This window comes from Callorhinchus milii, unplaced genomic scaffold (assembly GCF_018977255.1).
Source record: "Callorhinchus milii isolate IMCB2004 unplaced genomic scaffold, IMCB_Cmil_1.0 Scaffold5, whole genome shotgun sequence".
Lineage (NCBI taxonomy): Eukaryota > Metazoa > Chordata > Chondrichthyes > Chimaeriformes > Callorhinchidae > Callorhinchus > Callorhinchus milii.
Window position 1 is genome coordinate 21226694 of NW_024704746.1, and position 20303 is coordinate 21246996.

At 44.2% G+C, this 20303-nt stretch overlaps 3 protein-coding genes across 3 annotated transcripts; all 3 read right to left on the bottom strand.

Moving 5' to 3' along the window:
* Nucleotides 1–1373: 1373 nt before the first annotated feature.
* Nucleotides 1374–6976, bottom strand: nsun4 (NOP2/Sun RNA methyltransferase 4). Its single transcript, XM_042335878.1, has 7 exons — nucleotides 6866–6976; nucleotides 5184–5383; nucleotides 4939–5136; nucleotides 4488–4642; nucleotides 2543–2703; nucleotides 2155–2279; nucleotides 1374–1810 (listed from the first exon to the last, which is right to left on the bottom strand). Exons 1-7 carry the CDS (start codon nucleotides 6968–6970, stop codon nucleotides 1534–1536), a joined length of 1221 nt encoding a protein of 406 aa, XP_042191812.1. The 5' UTR covers nucleotides 6971–6976; the 3' UTR covers nucleotides 1374–1533.
* Nucleotides 6977–8037: 1061 nt separating this feature from the next.
* Nucleotides 8038–11961, bottom strand: LOC103182727 (cytochrome b-c1 complex subunit 6, mitochondrial). The gene is made up of 4 exons (XM_007899823.2): nucleotides 11834–11961; nucleotides 9970–9996; nucleotides 8415–8576; nucleotides 8038–8299 (listed from the first exon to the last, which is right to left on the bottom strand). The coding sequence occupies exons 1-4, from the start codon at nucleotides 11879–11881 to the stop codon at nucleotides 8267–8269; spliced, it is 270 nt and encodes an 89-aa protein (XP_007898014.1). The 5' UTR covers nucleotides 11882–11961; the 3' UTR covers nucleotides 8038–8266.
* A 911-nt stretch (nucleotides 11962–12872) lies between these two features.
* On the bottom strand, nucleotides 12873–19931 carry pigb (phosphatidylinositol glycan anchor biosynthesis, class B). The gene is made up of 12 exons (XM_007899824.2): nucleotides 19730–19931; nucleotides 19154–19289; nucleotides 18313–18430; nucleotides 17301–17405; nucleotides 16849–16979; nucleotides 15915–16055; nucleotides 15428–15479; nucleotides 14818–15029; nucleotides 14420–14484; nucleotides 14049–14262; nucleotides 13482–13662; nucleotides 12873–13273 (listed from the first exon to the last, which is right to left on the bottom strand). Exons 1-12 carry the CDS (start codon nucleotides 19914–19916, stop codon nucleotides 13157–13159), a joined length of 1659 nt encoding a protein of 552 aa, XP_007898015.1. The 5' UTR covers nucleotides 19917–19931; the 3' UTR covers nucleotides 12873–13156.
* Between the last annotated feature and the right edge of the window lie 372 nt (nucleotides 19932–20303).

Genomic DNA, 20303 nt, shown 5'->3' on the forward strand with positions numbered 1-20303 from the left:
AGATGCCTGTAATAAAGACAGATAGTTCTCAAGATCGAGAGATTTCCTTTCTTCACAGATGCTGCCTGACCTGCTGAGTTTTCCCAGCTCTCTCTGTTTTTGTTTCAGACTCCAGCATCTGCAGTATTCTGTGTTTTGTTTAAGCTTTCTTTATATCTGGATAGCAGTGTTTGCTAAATTATTAGATTTATGTGGAGTATAAACCTGACAAGGTCTGTGCTGTACATTCTTTGTGAACTCTTATAATTCCCTTTTTAGTGGTTGTAGAGAGCAGGAAATAGAGATAAGTAATATATTTTATATATATTTGATTATGTGGAAATGTTAATCACACCTGTTGATCCTGGAATCCACATTTCAGGATATCATGCTCTCCAATTTGCTTGAAGTGCAGGATAAGCTCCTAAAGCAGCTCAGATGTGAATCTTTAACAGTCCAGTGCCTGGGGACATCCTTCTGACGTGAAAGTGTTAAAATTTACACTTTTTGTATAATGTTAGAATCATAATAGATGTTGCGAACGGGTTAACTTTTAAGTTAAGTGTGGGGGGGGGGCAACTGGACTGAAACTCATGAGTTTACACCCAAGATCAAGTGAGTGTCTCAAGGACAAGATGTGTACTACTGCCCTGCACGTACACAAGATAACGGACTGTCTCAAGGACAATGTGTTTGTGTGTGAGGCACGTATACCCCATGAGGTGTTCACGTGAACCCAACATGATTTCGGCCAGGTGACCTAATGTCCACACCATGATTGGATGAACATCCGTTAGCTTTGTGAACGGGGCCGTTCCGGGTCGCGGAGACAAGGGTACGGGAGATGGGGCCGTCCCGGGTCGTGGAGACAAGGGTATGGGAGATGGGGCCGTCCCGGGTCGTGGAGACAAGGGTACGGGAGATGGGGCCGTCCCGGGTCGTGGAGACAAGGGTATGGGAGATGAGGCCGTCCCGGGTCGTGGAGACAAGGGTACGGGAGATGGGGCCGTCCCGGGTCGCGGAGACAAGGGTACGGGAGATGGGGCCGTCCCGGGTCACGGAGACAAGGGTACGGGAGATGGGGCCATCCCGGGTCACGGAGACAAGGGTACGGGAGATGGGGCCATCCCGGGCTGCGGAGACAAGGTCGGGAGATGGAAGACTGAGAGCTAGAAACACTAAGACTGAGGATATCAGATGGAAGATTGAAAGCTGTCAGCAAGAAGACTAAAAGCATAAAGAATCAAGCTTGTGTGCTGTAAAGACACAGTGTTGAACTCGAGATATCTACGGTGGTATTATTCTGTTATAAGATCTGTTGATTGTACCGGCCTTTGGTCTGACCCATCGGGATATTGGGGAATAACGAATAATAATAAAGGAAAGGTCTAATATCCGGTTGCAAACGGAGATGATGGCTGATTTTATTTTCTAACAAAAGGCACTAAATAAATCTAATTGTTTTGTTGTTGACTCGGAGGAGAGCCAGATAGACACCTTTTGTTATTTATTATTGTTTAACAATTTAAAATAAACAGTGAAAACATAAATATTTTATAACAATCTACGTAGTTTACAGAAGTACATCGGTCCATAATTTGCCGTCAGGTGTGGGAGAACCAGCTCCCCAACCCTACACTGGTTGTAGAAGTTAAATGTGTTTCGGTAAAGGATCCGAATGGCTGTCAAATCCTCCAGTTTTAGTTCCACACCATATTCCGCTGCTGCCACTTCCACTGCCCCCTCCACCACATATTCATTTTGCAGCTGTGACAAGGTGCATGTTGAATACACAATAGTTCCGCCGGGTTTTGTGGCTAGAATACCAGCACTGGGAAAGAAAACGAGGACAACAATTGCAAGTGAATTAAGGCAACATTTCTTCACAAAGAATTGCGAGAACATGCAATGCACTGCTCCAGAAGGTCTTAAATTCAGACTCAATTGGGGTTTTTAATTGGTAGGTAGCTATTGAAAAGGAAGGGTAGTAAGGGATACGGAGAAAGCAGAAAAGGATAAATGGATTAAAAGTTCTGCCATGATCTGAGAAAAGAGTGGCAGTAGGCTCGACAGCCACTGGACAGGCCATTCGAATATTCTTATTTCTACTTAAGAGAAAAGAGGAGAGAAAAAGGCGTGTGTGAGGTAACAGTGCACAAATATATTGGCACTTACACCAAGAGCTGAGTCTGCAACATGGGAAGCATCTGTCTCTCTTTGGTGCGCAGTTTAGTGAAGATACTGTTGTCCTCCTCGAGCACGGAGTGTCTGTCGGTTGTACAGGGAACATCGACTAGCACCTGGAAATATAATTCATATTAAACAATCGGAAAGGTCATTGCTATGACATTTCCCCTTCCCCCGGCAATTATCATTGTAATTTTTTGAGTGAGAAAGCTGGAATTAATTTCCAGATCTAATTCTCCTCGCCCATCATATATGCCTGTGCCCCGAGGTGAGTGAGAATGGTCTAGAAGAAACGTCCTCCTATTTTATTTATTTACCAGGCCGCTTATTTCAAATACACAAATATCAAGTCTTGCTACATGATAAGTGTACCTACCCTGTCAAAGGTGTTCCTTTCCATCATTCCCCACTGCCTGCCATCAAACGACGTGATGCGCAATCTGTCTGCTGAGCAAAGGTTTGTGGGGACGTAGCTCTGAAGAACTTTACGCAACCTGTTGGTTCGAGACGTGGACACGTCGTTGATAGCAAGATGTCCTCTCAGAACACAAAAGAACACAAATAATATTTTCTCTCATTGCAATATAAACCTGCTCACATGCTCTGCTTTTAAAGTTACTCCTTACTCTTTCAGTCATATCATAGCAACAAGATTAAAACCTGTGGATTTGCGGGCACTCAATTGTCCCAATCCTTTAAATCCAACCCATTTACCGCTCCTGATCCAAGAGGACAAACAACTATCTCCCAGGCATTGACAAATGCCTCTCTATAATTAGTTAGATATGATCAACTTCTTACTTTTTTTTAAACTGGGAACCTCCTGAATCCTCTCTGGTTATCATTGAATCATAGAATCGTACAGCACAAAAAGAGGCCATTCGGAAGAGCAATGTAATGTCAATCCCACTCCCGGCTCTTTCCCCATAACTCTGCAAACCCGTCCTTCTCAAATACCCTTCCACTGCGCTTTTAAAAGTAGTTATCGAATCGGCCTCCAACGCCCTTTCAGGCAATGCATTCCAGATTCGAATAACTCGCTGCGTGAAAAAATTTCTTCTCACCTCCCCTCTGCTTCTTTTAGAGACTATTTTGAATCTGAACTCGAGTCACTGACACACCCACCAGTGGAAACAGTTTTTCCCTCTCTAACCTATCAAATCCCCTCATGATTTTGAAGACCTCTTTTACGTCTCCTCATAACCTTCTCTGCTCCAATGAGAATAATCCTAACCTCTCTTAGCCTTTCCTCATAATCAAGGTCCCTCATTCCTGGTACCATCCTCGTAAATCTCCTCTGCACCCTTTCCAATGCCTTAACGTCCTTCCTGTAGTGCGGTGCCCAGAACTGGGCGCAGTTCTCCAACTGAGGCTTAACCAGTGTTTTATATAGGTTAATCATAACCTCATGACTCTTGTACTCTATGCCCCTATTTATAAAGCCTAGTATCCCATATGTCCTTTTTACACCTTTATCGACCTGTCCTGCCACCTTCAAGAATTCATTTACCTGCACCCCCAGGTCTCTCTGTTCTTTTACCCCCCTTAAGATTGTATTACCCGCCTATATTGCCTCCCCTCATTCTTTCTACCAAAATGCATTACCCGCATTTCTCCACATTGAAATTTATCTGCCATGTGTCTGCCCATTTTACCATTCTGTCTATGCCTCTGCTATTTGTACCAGTGCCTCCCATAGTACCCTTGGCTGCATCCCGTCCAGACCGGGTGACTTATCTACCTTCAGCCCAGTCAACGTTTTCAGTACTTCCTCTCTGTTTATAATTATCCTATCCATTTCCTCTGCCCTCTCCTCCAATACTGCAGCATTTGGTGCATCCACTTCTTTTGTGAAGACAAAAGTCTTCAAAAGACAGTAAGTTTTAGAAATGTGCCATAAAATTGCAGAGTGAAAATAAAGTATTATATCATTTTGTAGAACTGCCTTCAAAACTTAATAATCCTTGCATTTGTTATAGCACCTTATCACGTCTTCTAGACATCGTCACAGAATATACTGTAAAGTGAATTGACTGTATGTTTGTGAGTGAAATGCGGCAGCCAATTGCACACAGCAGGTGTTCCCAGAAACAGTCGTGGATTGAGTGACCAAATTATTATTTTTTTTCTTGAGGAATTATTATCAGGCATGTGGAGTAAGGAAGCTTGCCCAAGGTTTCACCCTGCCGGGAATCGAACCCAGATCTCCCGCTTGCGAGGTGAGTGCTCTAACCACTGAGCGACAGGGCTCCTTTGCAGTGAAGATCAAAGCGGTAACATACACTCTTTTTGCCCCCCATTAAAGAAACCCATCAACTTACGACAACACTCTGTCTGCAGCAGGGCCAGGGTTTTCCCACCAGGGGCCGCACAAAGATCAAGGACAGTGTGACCTGGCTGAACATTCAAAGCAAGGACTGGCAGGAGTGACGCAGCATCCATCAGATAATATCCTAACATGTTTGAACCATCTGGCCTGAAAGAAGACATGATAGATGAGTTCAGATGTCAAAGTATTTCACTGTGTGAAGAGCTTTGAAATGATTTGATACAAATAAAGGCAACGTAACAAGAATTTGCATTTATATCGCGCCCTTCACGCAGAGTAGAGATATCTTCCCCTCTTTGCAGAAATGTCTACTATCAGATCGCCAATTCCCCATGTCAAAACTATAACTTCTCCAGGTGGGGAATCATAAATGGAGTTGTGATTCACTTCAATAAAGGAGCTCCATGACAGCTGCATGAGGATTGCAAAGGTTGTGACTGTACCTTGCGGGCTTGAACCGTGTGATATCTCCCCTTGGAAATGTAAAACATTTGAGGTTAGGGCTGATGGCCAAAGGCCTGGTCACTTCTAGTTTGGATGCAGACTCTTCTGTTGTATCACTGAACAAAGAGGATTCTTCAGGCACAGGTAGATTCTGAGAGACCTCGTGGCTTCTCTCTGACTGATGGCCTGCTTGGGGGCTAAAGGCCATGTCCAAACCTTCCCATTTACTCCTGGCCTCAAACACAAATCTTTGGCCCGCTGGAGTTCCAGTTCCTCGACCACTTTTGTTAGATCTACAAAGCTGTTGACAAGAGCCCCATACTTCTGTTCCGACAGGAGACTGACACGCATGGATGGCCAGAGATTGCCAAACTGCACACCATAATTCATATCAAAATTCTGAAGAGCGAGCTGAGTACTTTGAATTCTACGGCGAGATGATGCCTGTAATGAAAAAAATTGAAAATTATTCTTTGCAGTAATGCATTATAGAGAACCACGTGGAGCTATTTGTTTTTGTTACACATAAATGACACATTTAAACTGTCCTTGTAATGCCCATTTTTTAGAAGGGAAACTCCAGGTTAATATTGGTTAATACAACTCATCTGCAACCTTCTGTCACCCAGAGTATAAACTCATTCACCATTTAATACACAGAAAGTTTACTTTGAGAAGGCAATTTGATTTGAAAAGGTTTGATTCCGGCAGGGCAAAACCTTGGGCAAGTTTCCATAATAATCCCTCAAGAAAAAAAAGAAAAAAGGAAATTGGTCACTTCAATCCACGACTGTTCGTGGGACGCTGCTTGCGCAATTGGCTGCCGCATTTCATCCACAAAATATACAGTCAACACAACAACTTGGAGTTATATAGCGCCCTCAACGCCGGACGGCGTCTCAGAGCGCTTTACAGAAATGGATCCCGGGGCCGAGTCCAAGATGAGGAGGAGGATGGTGACCAAAGGCGCGGTCGAAAAGAAAGGTCTTCAGCAGAGACCTGAAAGTAAGAAGAGAGGGAGTGAGGAAGGCAGTTCCAGAGCCTCGGAGCATAGTGACTGAAGGCACGACCGCCGAGGGTGGAGCGGAGGACTCGGGGGACAAGGAGGAGGCCAGACCCGGAGGAACGAAGGCAACGGGTAGTTTTGAGGAAAGAGGAGGCCAGAGAGTGGTGCAGAGGAATGGAGGGATTTGAAGACAAGGGTGAGGATCTTGAAGTCGATCCTCTCTGGGACAGGCGGCCGGTGCAGTCTGGCCAGGACCGGGGGGGGATCGGGGAGCGGAGTTTGGTGCGGGTGTGAATGCGGGCGGCAGAGTTTGGTATGATCTGGATTTTATGGAATGGCAGTGGAGGGGAGGCCGGCGAGGAGGGCGTTAGAGTGGTCCGGCCGAGAGGTGACAAAGGCCTGGACCAGGGTGACAGCGGCTTTCGGAGAGAGGTGTTTGAGGAGACGGGCGGTGCGTCGGAGGTGGCTTCGAGACGGCTCGAATGCGCGATAAGGCGCTGTAGCAAATGCAAGGATTACTGCTGCTGCTATTATTACCATTATTAGTGCAATTCAGGAACCACGTCTCGACGGGGAACGCAGGTCTCTGACTGACAGGACCCGGTCACCGCGTCGCCAACAGCCATCGGGGAATTGATTGACGTCAAACGAATATCGGAGCCGCCCTGAGCTCCTGTGGGATTTTTTTTTTGTGTGTGTGTGTGTGCGGTAATTCACATTGAATAACAAATAATCGATTAACATATAAATAATTTGCTAAATTCTCTGCTACACATTAGGTGGTGGTGATGGTGATGATGGTGGTGGTGGGGAGGGGGGAGGGGGAGGGGGGGAGGGGTGATGGTGAGCGCTGTTGTTGGTCAGCACGTCCAGTGTCTCGGTGACTAACTGTGACTCCCTCTGGACGCGCACACTCTCACCCATTTCGTCTTGACGGCATAGCGGCGGCACAGCAGCGGCCGCGCGTCTCTCAAACCGCCTGGGAACCTCCTGACCAACTGCCGCGGGTCCTTCAGCGCCGCCATTTTGTTCTGTGCGCCTGCGCGCGCGCGCGCCCGCGCTGGTGGGGGAGGGGGGCGGGAGGGCTCAGATTCCCTTCCGGCTCGGAACCAACATCACCTGCGCAAAGGTTCCGCCTCTCCGCGCGGTTCCCTCATTGAAGGCACAGTCACGTGGCCTCGGTCTCATCGCCACTTTTGCTTTGCTTTTTTTTATTTTTTTTACAAATTTTTTTTTTAAAACTATCAAAAAAAATGCAGCTTTTACGTCAAACAAATAGAACTTTTTTTTAATATTTAAGAAGTGTAACTTCACTCGGGGTGGGTTCTCAATCAACTTTTTCAAGGGGGTCCTCTCGGCTGATTTCGCTCGGTTCCTGGTGACCCTGTTCTACGACAACAACTTGCACTTGCACGGCGCCCTCCACCCAGGGCAACGTCTCAAAGCGCTTAAACAGTGGCGGAGCCTGACGCGGAGGTGGTCACGAGTGACTGAATACACGGCCTCCAATGGCGGGGCGATTTATTCAAACAGCAAGGGTGGTCCTATTTGGGCAACCGTGTACTCTTAAAACGTGTCGTTTTATTGGTTGAATATACTACTCTACATGTTGGGGTCACAAATACTGTTGTCGACAACGTTTCTGAGTATAAGAGGTGTTGCTTCTCCCTTTTTTACTTTCACATTTCAAAAGTGGCAAACAGAAACTCTCTGCTGTTAGTTCAGAAACGGTGGCAAATTTTCATGCAGTAACCAATGTATATTTTAAATGATCCCTTGCTTGGAAAGGGTTTTGCCAGATTGTTATAACAGATAGTTTTATTGGGCTATAAAATCAGCTTAAATACATATAGTGGAAGAAGAGCACATCCATTTGGAGAAGATGAAGTGAGGAAACTGTCAGCTAAAATTGGAAATTGCTTGCCTGCTTCAATTCACCAGTTTAAACCATATTATTCCTTGCATTTGATACAGCGCCTTATCACGTCTTCGAAACATCTCACTGACTATACTATAAAGTGCATTGACTGTATTTTGTGGGCGAAACACGGCAGCCAATAACACAGTAACAAAATGAATAGAGGCCATAAGATTTTTCAAGTTGAGTTCCAATAAATTTATTTACGTCAACTGGAACCTAAGATTACGACTTCAAATTCAATCACAAACAAAACAAAGAATTGATTAACATCAATGCATAATCCTCAAATTGCTCAGTCCATTTACATGACGGATTCATAGGTCTCAAAGAGCAGCAACGAATGTGGAGTCCCAATAACAAATTTTCATCTGGTACTGTAAAGCACCTCAGATACCAGAATTTATTTCAACTTGTTGAATAGTTTATGAGCCACCTGGAACAGAAGAATACATGTTTTATACCACCCCAGTTTCACAGAAAATCACTGGAAGAGAATATTTTGAGCATCTACTGGGAACAATTATTCAAATTACTTAGCTCACACATACACAGTGGTCCCGGGAGTGCAGGAAGTCAAACAGCTCCTCAGTACACGTCTCTTGTGTGTTGGAGCGTGAAGTAACACGCTCCTCGCAAGTCTCCAATCGTGCTCGATATGCCATGCACTTCTCAATCTGCTGACATTGCTCCCTGATCACAGTTATGGGATCCTGCACAACAGCACAAACACATTTCAAAAAAGCATCAGAATAATCAAAAGAACTATATATTTTGAATGTACAGTATTTTCTTAATCTACATGGTTTAATTAAATATTACAAGAAATTTAGGAGCTTTTTGTACAAGTAAGAAACGAAAACGAGAAGTGTTTAATGTTGCGTGGGATTTAAAGGTGGATATGGTTCTTCTCAGTTAGTTCTCAATTAACATTTTTGTATTACAAAATGTGAGCTAAATTCTTATGCAAAAAAACCTTAGTTTCCTTACTCCACCTGCCTGATAATATTCCCTCAACAAATAAAATAAAAATAATAATAATTTTGTCATCAATCCATGACTGGTTGTGGGACACTGCTGTGCGCAATTGGCTGCCGCGTTTCACCCACAAATATATAGTCAATTCACTTTAGAGTATATTCTGTGAAGCGTTTTGAGATGTCTGGAAGACATGAAAAATGCTATATCAAATGCAAGGATTATTATTATTGGAAGGAAATAACTTTTGTAAATTGTACTATACTACAACACCGCAACTAAAAGGCTTAGATTCATATCAAAGTTGCTCCGTATCAGAATTCTTCTCAACATTTTCTTTGCAGAGACCAGAAAACAGAAGAATTAAAATGGAAAGGAATGAAATATTTTATATAGTAATCAATTAGCAAACGACCGATAAGTATCACAGTACCTGTCCAGGTAGGACCACCCATTCTCTTTTGAGTTAAGGACATGTCTGTGCCAAGAGCAAGTCTCATTGATGAGCCAGACAGGCTAGTCATTCATCAACAATGTTTTGGATTACTGTTGACGTGCTTCACGCATCTCCTCCGAGCCACTTTAACCTCACTACCTTTCTCCTCTCCCGTTGGAAGATATTTTCCAATCACTGCCCTAATTGTGTCGGCCTCTAAAAATGAATGGTTGTTTCATTGTTTCAACCCACTGGGATGGACAGCAAATAGAATTTTATTTTGGTAATTAGCTTACTGTTTAAGTCAAGAAATAAAATTAAAGTGAAATGAAGAATATTGACATAGTGCACATTTGTAGTTCTTTCTCAACAATATTCCAAGGTCATACCATCAGATATCATATCAGAGGGGAATAGAAGGATATGGGAGGGAGCAAGGAATGAGTGGAGACTCATGTGGAGTGTAAACACCAGCAAGGAATGCTTGGATCGAGTAAAAATGGCCTATTTCCATCTGTACATTCTTTCTAAATATACTATGTTGCTCAATAGAACCATTAATCCAAAGTTTTGAACCACAGATTAGAAACATACACAATTCTTCTTAATATCAATGCAAGATTACCATTCTTAATTAACACATCAAAAATTCAGAGATTCAGAACCTTACTATGATCTTCTGTGCAACTTACCACAATGTCTTCTTCCTCTTCTTCAGCCTGAAGAGAAACAATTTGAATGATTAGTAAGAAGCACTTGTATTTTTTAATAACTTCTATAATGTCAAAACCTCTCAAAGTATCTTATAATAATTATTTAATGTAGAAGCAGCTAATTTACACACACCAATGTCTCACAAACAGCTGTAAAGTGAATGAGCAGAGTCATCTGAAGGATATCGGAATAAACTTCTCTTTAAACCTATTTGCTCACGAGAAACACCCAACCTATTAGAGTTTTAGCTTGCAGGGTCCAGAACAATCTGTATTTTTATATTAAATTTACACGGATTTGTCTTGCTTTCACCTTAGCATTCCTTCACAGCTACTTTCCTTTCAGAAGTTCCCTCTTTTTAGGCTCATGAAAAGCCTATGTGCATTTAAAACTGGAGGAATTTCTGCCCAATAGAGAAAGGAAATTTATCTCATGAATCTGCTTTGAATAGGAATCCAACTTGACTCTACAGGTCAGACCAGGGTGTGCAAGATGAATTCAAATTCCGGGAGACATCCCTGGGTTACTGCATATTGTCAAATAATGAGTTTAAAAACTACAGTATGTATAACAAGATTACATTTATATAGCGCCTTTCACGTCGGGAGGGCATCCCAAGGCGCTGGACAGTGTACAGCATTTCAGACTGAGCTGGGGTCAGGGGGAGAAGGGAGGGGAGGGGACTGGCCAATGGCATGGTCGAAGAGGAGGGTTTTGAGGCAGGACTTGAAGGGGGCTAAGGAGGGAGCGAGGCGGAGTGACTGGGGGATGGAATTCCAGAGGTTGGGGGCAGAGTGGCTGAAGGCTCTCCCGCCAATGGTGGGGAGGGTGGGTCGGGGGACGTGGAGCAGCCAGAGCCGGCTGAGCGGAGGGAGCGGGCGGGTTGGTAGGGAGTTAGGAGATCGCAGAGGTAGGGTGGGGCGAGGCCATTGAGAGCTTTGTAGGTGAGGACCAGGATCCTGAACTGGATCCTCTGAAGGATAGAGAGCCAATGGAGTCGGGCGAGAGTGGGGGAGATGGGGTCAGGAGTTTGGTGCGGGAGAGGACACGGGCTGCAGAGTTCCTGTGGAGGGAGGAGTTGGGAAGGCCGACAAGCAGCGCATTTGCATAGTCGACCCTGGAGGTGATGAACAACAACAACAAGATTGCATTTATAGAGCGCCTTTCACGTCGGGAGGACGTTCATGAACGCACGGACAAGAGTTTCAGTGGCCCGAGGGGTGAGGTAGTGGCGGAGTCGGGCGATGTTGCGGAGAATATATGTCTATATTTCTGCTCTTTCTCTGCAAACCCTCAACTGTTCGACCGAAAGCACCCAAGGTCAGAGCGATGGCAGAGGTGTAAACACGGAATAATAATGAAGACAGGAATGAGTGAAACACACACACACAGTCCGTGTCCTTTGTGCGACCTCCTGGTGCGGGAGGACACGAGGAAAGGACGGCGCTAAGTATTGGCGTCTCTCCCCGAACCTGACAGGCGGAGCAGGGTCTGGGGGTGACAGGGCCTCGAGCCTGGGGCTCGCTTCAGTCCGGTCGCCGGGATACCCTGCGGCCAAGGCGGCGGCTGGGAGCCACCGCAGTCCGGGGTTGCCCTTCGGTCTGACAAGACCCGGCAGGGCTGTCAGCGCCAGTACCCGCTGCTCGCTTCCCCGACCCCCCGAGAGGGGCCGGAGCCGGAGCCGGAGCCGGGCCTCCTCAGGGCGGCCGGAGGCTTAACCTTGAGACCTTCCCCATCCCCGGGGCTCGCCCCACACGGGCCTCGGTCGGCGGGCGAGTCTGACCCCCACCAGAGCCCCCTCAGCCTCTCCTGCTCCCCTACCCCCCGGGGCTCAGGCCTCACCTCCTCGGGCTCCCCGTTTGTCAGCATCTTCTCGTCCCGCAGACCCATAGCGACGACGACGACGACGATGGAGGCGGCGCTGTCGCTCCTCCTCCTCCTCGCGCCTGGACTACCCGGAAGTGACGTCGGCCCAAAGGTGACGTGCCTCGGCGGTGACGCGTCACGAGCCGCTGGTGGTCACTGTGGTCAATCAACAAAGCCTCAGACCAGACCCACTGGGGGGGGGAAGGGGGGGGCGAGGGCAGGGAGTCATCCCCCTCAGCTCCTGTCACCAACCCTCCCTCCACGCCCGAAGCCTTACCCCGGGAGAGAACGGCCGACAGCCATGTCAACGGCGGCCCCATTGGGGTTTTTAGCCGGTTCAGGAACGCCAGCGGTCACCCCCAACCCACGCGGGCGGCCGGTCAACTGCTGCCCAGAAAGCGCAATGAATCGCTGTCCCAGCCTGAGGGTCGCGAGGTCAACGATAGCCCTGGCCTTGCCTTGTCGCGCCTTATTCGCTCTCAGCTCGGCTTTGGGTGCTCTTCAAGCGCGGCACGGACGGGTTTCCGCGCGTATCGGACACCCGACTGGACCGCCAGAAGGATGTCTCCCGAAGGGCTTCACAGGGGTCACTGCGAAATGGGAGTGTTATTTGCAGGCAAGCGCGGCAGCACAATCGCGCACGGCAGTGTCCCACGCAAACGGCCACGCCGTGACCAGTTTTATTTGGGGGATGGTTGGCGAGGACACCGGGAGAAACTCGCTTCTCTTTTCAAAGAGCGCCATGGAATCGTTATCAGCACCTCATCAGGACCAGAAGATAAATGGGTTAAGGTTTCGGATGACACTACTTCAACTGAACTTTGGTCAATTGGATTCTGGTGGAGTAAACCTATAGAAAGGGGAAAAAGTGAGCACTACAGAAGACTATTCACAAATTAGATCTGGTCTCAAGCAAGGAAAGCCAGGTTCACTGTTCATTCATGGAAGCAAGCTTCTCTTAAGTAGTAGAATGGCATACTATCCCAACAGTAACAATAACATCACTAAAGTGTGATTTATTCATCTTAAAAAGCTACTATTTTTTTATTTCAAAAATCAATCTCCCAAAAATGCAATAGATTATTCTCCAGTTCAAAGCCTTTGCTGATCATCAGTGGTGTGGTTAGTCTATTAAATGCTGCAATACTTATATTTAAAGTTGAAGAACTGTGTATACATTCCTTTGTATCAATATGAAAGTACAAAGACAGACACAACAGAATTTTAAAAAAGTACACATTTATAAATCAGCCAGATATACACATAAATTTAAGTCAACTTGTTTAAAAAAGTCACCCATCAGAGTTTTCTTTCATATACGTGAATGTTACGTCCAGTTCGCCCTCCAGGTACATGAGTATGAAAGAAGACTGCACTTTTCACATAGCTTCTGCTTATCAGGAATGGTTCTATTTTCTTTAGAGAGAAAAAAAAACCTCAGGTTAGAGAATGTGCTCCAAATTTCAGCACATTTAATCATTTGATTCATTAAGTTAACACTCAGGCTCAATTAACTTTCTCATCACTGTACATGTGCAACATACCATGATTCCTCAAAAAGTATTAAGACATTAACCAACATAAGGTAAAAAAAACAAAATAAATGGATTAAACATTGACATACCTGTTCCAATACATCATAAAATACTAAATGAGTGGGTAGGGAGCTGGAACCAGGAAACCTTCCATTCAACCATTTTAGTGGCTCTCTGAAGAATAAATCTGCCTCATCAACGTAGCTGCCATTTCCAGTCAAGTCTGGGGGACATTCCAGAAAGTGCATTTTGATTGGACAATGAACATGGCTATGAGAAGGGGGAAAAATAATTTACAATCATATTACAGAGATATGATCTATTGAATTAGGTGTTAGACAAACTTTGTTACTGAACACTCATTGGGATTAATAGCTCATGTTTAAGTGATGTATCTCTTCCTCCTTACATACGCATCTACACAAAAGAATCTCTGAAAGAACGGACTCACAAATTTAAAAAAAACAAAAGCTCAAACTTCAAGTGTCAGATCAGCTTTGTTACGAGGTTTGTGCTCAGCTATATCAGACTTGGGATTTACCGGAGAAATCATTATTCTGATTTGAACTAATAAGAAAATGATATACAAGTCCAAAGTTGCAATTCTTCCTATAATTGAACAATTTTATTTTTGGGGGCCGTGTTATATAACTTGCCTGTAAAATGGCGTTGAATGGCAAGGCATCAGGAAGAACACAGATGGTTCAATTTCCTTGGGCAAGTCCTCACAAAGCTGTCGAATATGCTGCATGACATCCAGGCTTCCACGTTGGTGTACTAAACTAGTGTACAGTCCTAGGCTAATGTTGGAGAAAAACAGGAAAGAGACTGCTGCTTTCTTCCATGCTTTCAAGCTCGCCAAAGAAAACCCTAAATAAAAAAAGGGATAAAAAGCATTTATTTTGTTACATGTCATAGATGTCTCCTAGAGTTCATTTTTCTTTTATGATTAAAAACAGCTTCACATCACAGGACAATCGCAAAGATAAATAAATTTGGTAATAACATTAGAATATCTGATGCTTACCACAGAAAACCATGCAGAGTGGCATTACTGGATAAATAAATCTGAATTCCTTGTGGCTTAAGAAACTGTAATAAAAGAAACAAAATATTTTTACAAATGGGTATTCTGGAGTTTACACCTGAAAAGCAATTATGCATAAATATTCCAAACTGTCTTGTAGCACTATACATGGCAGCTAATGGATGGATGGTGGGGGCAGAAAGAAAATAAAGAATTTTAATAAATTATAAAATGTAATGAATTAATACAAGACTGAATCTAATCTCAGAAGTTTAGATGTATCTTGCAAATGGACAACAATGAAGAAGCCTTAAGCCCATGACTAAGATTCTTGCCTTGTGGTTACTATCACATATTTATTACCCTCCATAGAGAACCCCAAACTGAATGGTACACACCTATACACCACAAGTGTCCATATCACAACTATTAATAAAACCCGGTACTTTCTTGGAGCCAACAGACATCCATGGATGAAAAAGGGCAAATGTGCTCCCATGATGACAGGAAAGCCTTGGCCGAAGTACCAATGCCATGGATGCGAGCCATAAAATGACCCCATATTCTGGATCACGTTAAATCTGAGGAAGTTCCATTGAACCACAACCCACTGAATGCAAGAAAGCAATGAAAGATAGGAACAAAATATGAATATTAGTAACTCAGCACTGGGAGGTAGAGAATCAATGTCACACAACACTTCTTAGGTAGACAAAGTATAAATTTGAGCCTGGGCAAACAATTACAGTTTGATCAATGAGAGTAAATGAGTTAATATCTATATCCACTTAGTCTACATTATTATCCAGCATTCTTATTAACTTTATATTGCTTATGACGCTGTGACATATAGGTGCATCCAGGGAAGGTAAATACTTTCTGGTGCGATTGGCAATATATCCCAAGATTATTATTAATTACTACAATATTGTATGTAATTTTCATTAAGTGAATGAAAAAGGGAACAAAGACTGATTGTGGAAAAATAAGGTATGTGCATCACTGTACCTCGCCATAAAATATTCGGTCAATGATCAGAGAAATCACAAGTGTCAAGCATCTGGAAAACAAACAAGTACGTATATACAGGATTTAGTGGGACAAATATAAATATTCCATGAAAAAAATAAGCAACAATTTGTGCTAAATAGTACTTTAAAGTAGATGATGAGGTAACTCATAGTCTAAGCTCATATTCCAGTGCATTGCTGGGGATATACTGCATTGTGGGAGGTGATGTCCTCCTGAATTCAGAAAGAATAATAGTACTACATCATCAATAACAGACTGTGCTAACAGAAGTGTTGGATTTACTAGTGCTGGTATGGTTGTGGACATCAGTGCTTGTGAATCAGCAGTAGAACTACTAATTTTACTAATTAACTACTAATTTCCATCTGAATAAGGAACAACAATGGTAAAAGTAGCTCCTAAAGTAGGTACTAGTTCATGTCTCAACCTGCAGGTGCCTAGAATAGCACCTACCCAAGCTTACCCGACTGGTAGGCACTTGTATAGAATTAGATCCATTTTTTTCAGTTCCTGCCAGTAGTGATAAAACAGCAAAGGTAGCCAAAGGATGATAGCAGTCGGACGAATGACCACTGCAAATGCAATCAACGCCAGGTATTTGAAACTACAAGTAGAGAGAGAAAAAAAAAGTTCTATTTAAAGCTACCCATGAATGTCATTAAAAACATAGCATGTACTCAAGCGCTTTGAGACATCTCAAAGACGTGATAAGGCACTATATCAAATGCAAGTATTATTATTATTATTACTTGCCCCATTTCCTTACTCTGCAAAATTGTCTAGACTTAAGTCCCTTCTGCCGTGCTCACCAGTTACAGGTCTTCATCTTTCATAAAGAGCTGACTTGAAAACTCTGGCATAAAATAACCAAGTGAATATTTTCACAATTAGGTTCATATTCGCAATAAATCTTACTTCAAAGATTGCAAAATAAACTACAGTAGTTGGAGGACCAGCACCCTCCAGATTTCCTAACTTCCCAAGACAAATCCACCCAGTCTAACCAAATTCTCAATTCAAATACAATGTGTGTGTTACTTCCAGTTTTCACTCAATAACAACAATAAAATTACATTTCTATAGTGCCTTTCACGTCAGGAGGATGTCCCAAGGCGCTGGACAATCAGTGTTGCAGACTCGAGCTGGGGGTCGGGATAACCATACACCTAGGGGCACCAATAGCAAGCTAGGAATTGATTTCCTCCCATTTGTACTGTGGAGGATTCAATGAGTCTGTTCTTCATTCAGTACTTCTCCTCTGAGAGTACAATTTTAAACAGAGAACTTTGTACGAGGAATGAGAAACCCACCACCCCACAAACATACCTCACAAAGCTGCACGGAATGTACAATAGATTATAGGAAAGGGTTTAGAACAAAACAAATATTGTGCTGACCTGGTGACTGCCTTTGTACCAGGAAAAGGACAGTAATACAGGATAAAGCTGGTCAAAACAGCTTCCATACTGTTCGTAATAGTCCGGGTGCAGCAGTACCATGTGAACCAGGAGCATAGTTGACAGAAATACTGCAACAAGAGAAGAAATGTTTTGTTTTAAGTAAAAAGTAAAAGTCTGATCAGACTGCTTCACTATTTAACAAACTATACTTCTAAATGCACATAGAGGACAAGTCAACTAGTCAACTCTTAACAGTAGCTTTGGCAAATATTTTAGTGCAGCTCCCCTACGTTCCTCTCAGCAGGGAAACTGATTTATGACATCTAATAAGGGTTTTGTTGTATATTCTATACAATTCTAAAAATGTCCCAGAAGAATTTCTACACAGTACAAATAAGTATTACAGGAAAAAAATGTTGTCAACCAAAGATGAAAAGGATGTTTCTTACCACCCACTTTGCAATCTCAGCATTCTCCCGCTTTTTAATGATAGAATACAGTTTCACATCTGCCAGTGCTGCCAGAAACGATTGAACTAGTCGAGGAACCCAGATCTACAGGAAAAGACACATTATCAGATTATTCACAAAAAAGTACTTTTGGGTCAGAGGGTAGACAAGAGGTGCATTATTTTTGCTCTGTTTCACAATTATTACATAAAAGGATGAGAAACTTAATTTTCTGAATTAATAGATGCAATTCGAACAATTTCTGAGGAACCTGCAGTTTTCACTTCTCCAGCATTCTGTGATGTGGAGTCACAGAATATAGTTTTGGACCAATGCTGGGGATACTGACCAGACCAAGGTGCCAAGCAGATGATCTTGAAATCTAAGGGTATGCAAACCATCAGCTGCCTAAGGCAATGTTTTAGTAGACATTTCAGAAGATCCGCAGAGTTCTGGAAGAATGCCATGGCACACACCCAGGCAGCACAAAATGAACAAGAAAAGACAACTCCATTTTCATTCCAACTCTTTCCATGCATTTAGGGGAGTTGGGAGGTAATCCCCATCACATGTTCCTGGGGAAAACGTTCTGTGTAACACTGGACCTACAGTAGAAAACATGAGAAATCTACCTGATTCAACAGTGCACCTGAGATTAGGAATGCAGCAGAGCAAGGAAATGAAGCCTGTCATTCCATGGAATTATAGGCAAAACATAAGCCTATCATAAAATCTTGAATATATACACTCTACTTAAAAGCCAAGAAGCTCTTCCCTTCAACATCAACTGGGTCAATTAGAAAGATTAAAACTAGTCGTAAAGCTTACAATGAGGAAGCTTTTGTCCACAAGAAAATAATGTTTGTTTTGATGGAACACTACCTTGCAGTATTTTCTAAATCTGATGTTCTGAGGGAATACACATCATTCAAGACCGCCAATGGCTTTCACACCAAATAGAACTTCTTGTCAGAGAATAAAGATTGGTTAATGTCATTCACACTGTACTTACCAGCAGTTGAACAGAGTCCTTCTTGAAAATCTGTAATAATTTATAAAAACTTGCAAAGAACAATGGATAGGTATAGCCTCGCAGCCTCTCCTTCCATTCCCAGGTTAAGTAACCATAATTGAAAATGTTAAGGTTACAACACTTTAACAATATTCCTCTCTCTTGAATAGTTCCTGAAAACTACAAAGACAGCTGGGATGGCAACAGTTAGGCCTCTACCAATGTTGCTTTGCAATACATTCCCAGATGCACAAGAATAGCCTACATTATCATTGGATTACGTACTCAAAGAGAATAAGTGTTTATTTCCGATGGATAGATTTAGAATGCAATACCTATTGAGAAGAGAGCACCAAAGGAAAGGGAACAAAAAGAATTCATCAGCCAGTCTGCTATATATCCCTGCATAGAAAATTAGTATACCACTCGTCTCAAAGGTCATCATTTAAAAAGGTGGATCATACAAATGTGTATCATTTATATATACATCAAACTCTAATAGCAATTCAAAAACAGCACAGAAGAGTTTCTTATGGGAACTTTATAAATGAAAATAAAATACCATACAGAAAGAAGCAACTCTTTGCAACAACTATTTCGAATATCCTTCCTTAAATTTAGGGTCCGTCCCTCTCGGGTCCCATTCAAATCATACAAAGTTAATCAACACTTCAGTTTACCCACATTTTCTGCTGAACTGAGATCTGGAACTCACTGCATTGTGAACACACAGATGTGAAGCACCTCCAAAGCAGCACTTTTGGGGGGGGCAGAAAACGACGGTTTTTAAAGGTTTTAAAATAACAAATCATACAATTTTAAAATCACGCAAAAAGGATATTCGAAGACCATAGTGTGTGCGACTTCAAGTGACTGCCAGTATTCATCGGGGACAAAGCTGGTCTGGACCAACATGCAGTTCAGTGTCCTGAAAGCCACCGTGAACACAACGAAATAAGCGTTCGCACCCATCCAACCTGGAGAAGAGGAACACAACAACAAAGTCACCGGAGCAGCTGCACACAGTCGGGGGACGATAACAGGGAACACGCAATATTCTCCCTCGGATTTTTTTTTAAAAAACAACACACACCCCCCCCCCCCCCCACTCAGGCCATTTACAGCCACAAAGTCCCCTCCTCTCCAAAGTGCTTTCCCTCATCAACAGAGAGAGAGGGGAAAAAAAACAAAATCCCACATCTCCATTGGGGAGTAATTCAATGGTCGCCTGACATCTTACACCCCCACCGGGAGGGGTGTGGGGGGAGGGGGAGGGGTGTGGGGTGTGTGTGGGGGGGGTGTAAAAGCGACAGGAGAGCCAACACACTGCCACTGAGCTGAGACACAAAGCACAGAATAATAATAATAATAATAATAACCCCCCACACCCCACCCCACCCCACCCCCGGGTGTGTACCTGTGCTCTGCTCAGCGCTGGAGCGCTCTTTGCTGTAGAGCCGAGACTTCCTCTCCCGGAGCCTCACGGTTTGGGCCGCCGCTGACCGCCGGCGCCTGAACAGAGCGCCGCGGAGCCGATCCATTCCCCCCCACAACCGCTCCCCTCCCGCTCGGTTTCTCCGCGACCGCCACGGGCGCGACGTCATCGCCCCGCGCGGGGGAGGAGGGGAGGGAGGGAGGAGGCGACGACGACGACAACGGCCGCACTCGGAAGACTTTCCGCGGCAAATAAACCGTCAAGAGAGCGGAGGGCGCGCGGAGAGGCCCCTCTCCCTCCCCCCCACTCCCCCGGTGAAAGGGAGGGAGGGAGGGGGGACGGACGGACAGGCTGCGCGGGCCGAGCTGGGCCCCGATGCGGCCGCTTCTCTCTCTCACACACACACACACACACACAGAGCGAGAGAGCGCGGCGCCGGTTGCCATGGCGACGGCCGTCCCCATTCCCCTCCCCTCCCCTCCCTCTGAAATGCAACAGGGCCGCCCCAGCGATTGGAACTCATCCGCCGCCTACCCTTCCTCATTCTCTCCCCAAC

What these genes read in the sequence shown, in the direction of transcription:
- nsun4 (XM_042335878.1), bottom strand. Translation starts at nt 6,970, where the DNA reads ATGGCGGCGCTGAAGGACCCGCGGCAGTTGGTCAGGAGGTTCCCAGGC. An exon ending in CTCCAGCGGGCCAAAGATTT is followed by an intron (nt 5,137 to 5,183) that starts GTGTTTGAGGCC and finishes CATGGCCTTTAG; the next exon opens with CCCCCAAGCAGGCCATCAGT. An exon ending in TTGCAGACTCAGCTCTTGGT is followed by an intron (nt 1,811 to 2,154) that starts GTAAGTGCCAAT and finishes TTTCTTTCCCAG; the next exon opens with TGCTGGTATTCTAGCCACAA.
- pigb (XM_007899824.2), bottom strand. Translation starts at nt 19,916, where the DNA reads ATGACGTCGCGCCCGTGGCGGTCGCGGAGAAACCGAGCGGGAGGGGAG. An exon ending in CATTCAACGCCATTTTACAG is followed by an intron (nt 13,663 to 14,048) that starts GCAAGTTATATA and finishes CCCTTCTCATAG; the next exon opens with CCATGTTCATTGTCCAATCA. An exon ending in TTTATGATGTATTGGAACAG is followed by an intron (nt 13,274 to 13,481) that starts GTATGTCAATGT and finishes TTCTCTCTAAAG; the next exon opens with AAAATAGAACCATTCCTGAT.
- LOC103182727 (XM_007899823.2), bottom strand. Translation starts at nt 11,881, where the DNA reads ATGGGTCTGCGGGACGAGAAGATGCTGACAAACGGGGAGCCCGAGGAG. An exon ending in CAAACGGGGAGCCCGAGGAG is followed by an intron (nt 9,997 to 11,833) that starts GTGAGGCCTGAG and finishes GTTTCTCTTCAG; the next exon opens with GCTGAAGAAGAGGAAGAAGA. An exon ending in TGCACTCCCGGGACCACTGT is followed by an intron (nt 8,300 to 8,414) that starts GTATGTGTGAGC and finishes CTTCTGTTCCAG; the next exon opens with GTGGCTCATAAACTATTCAA.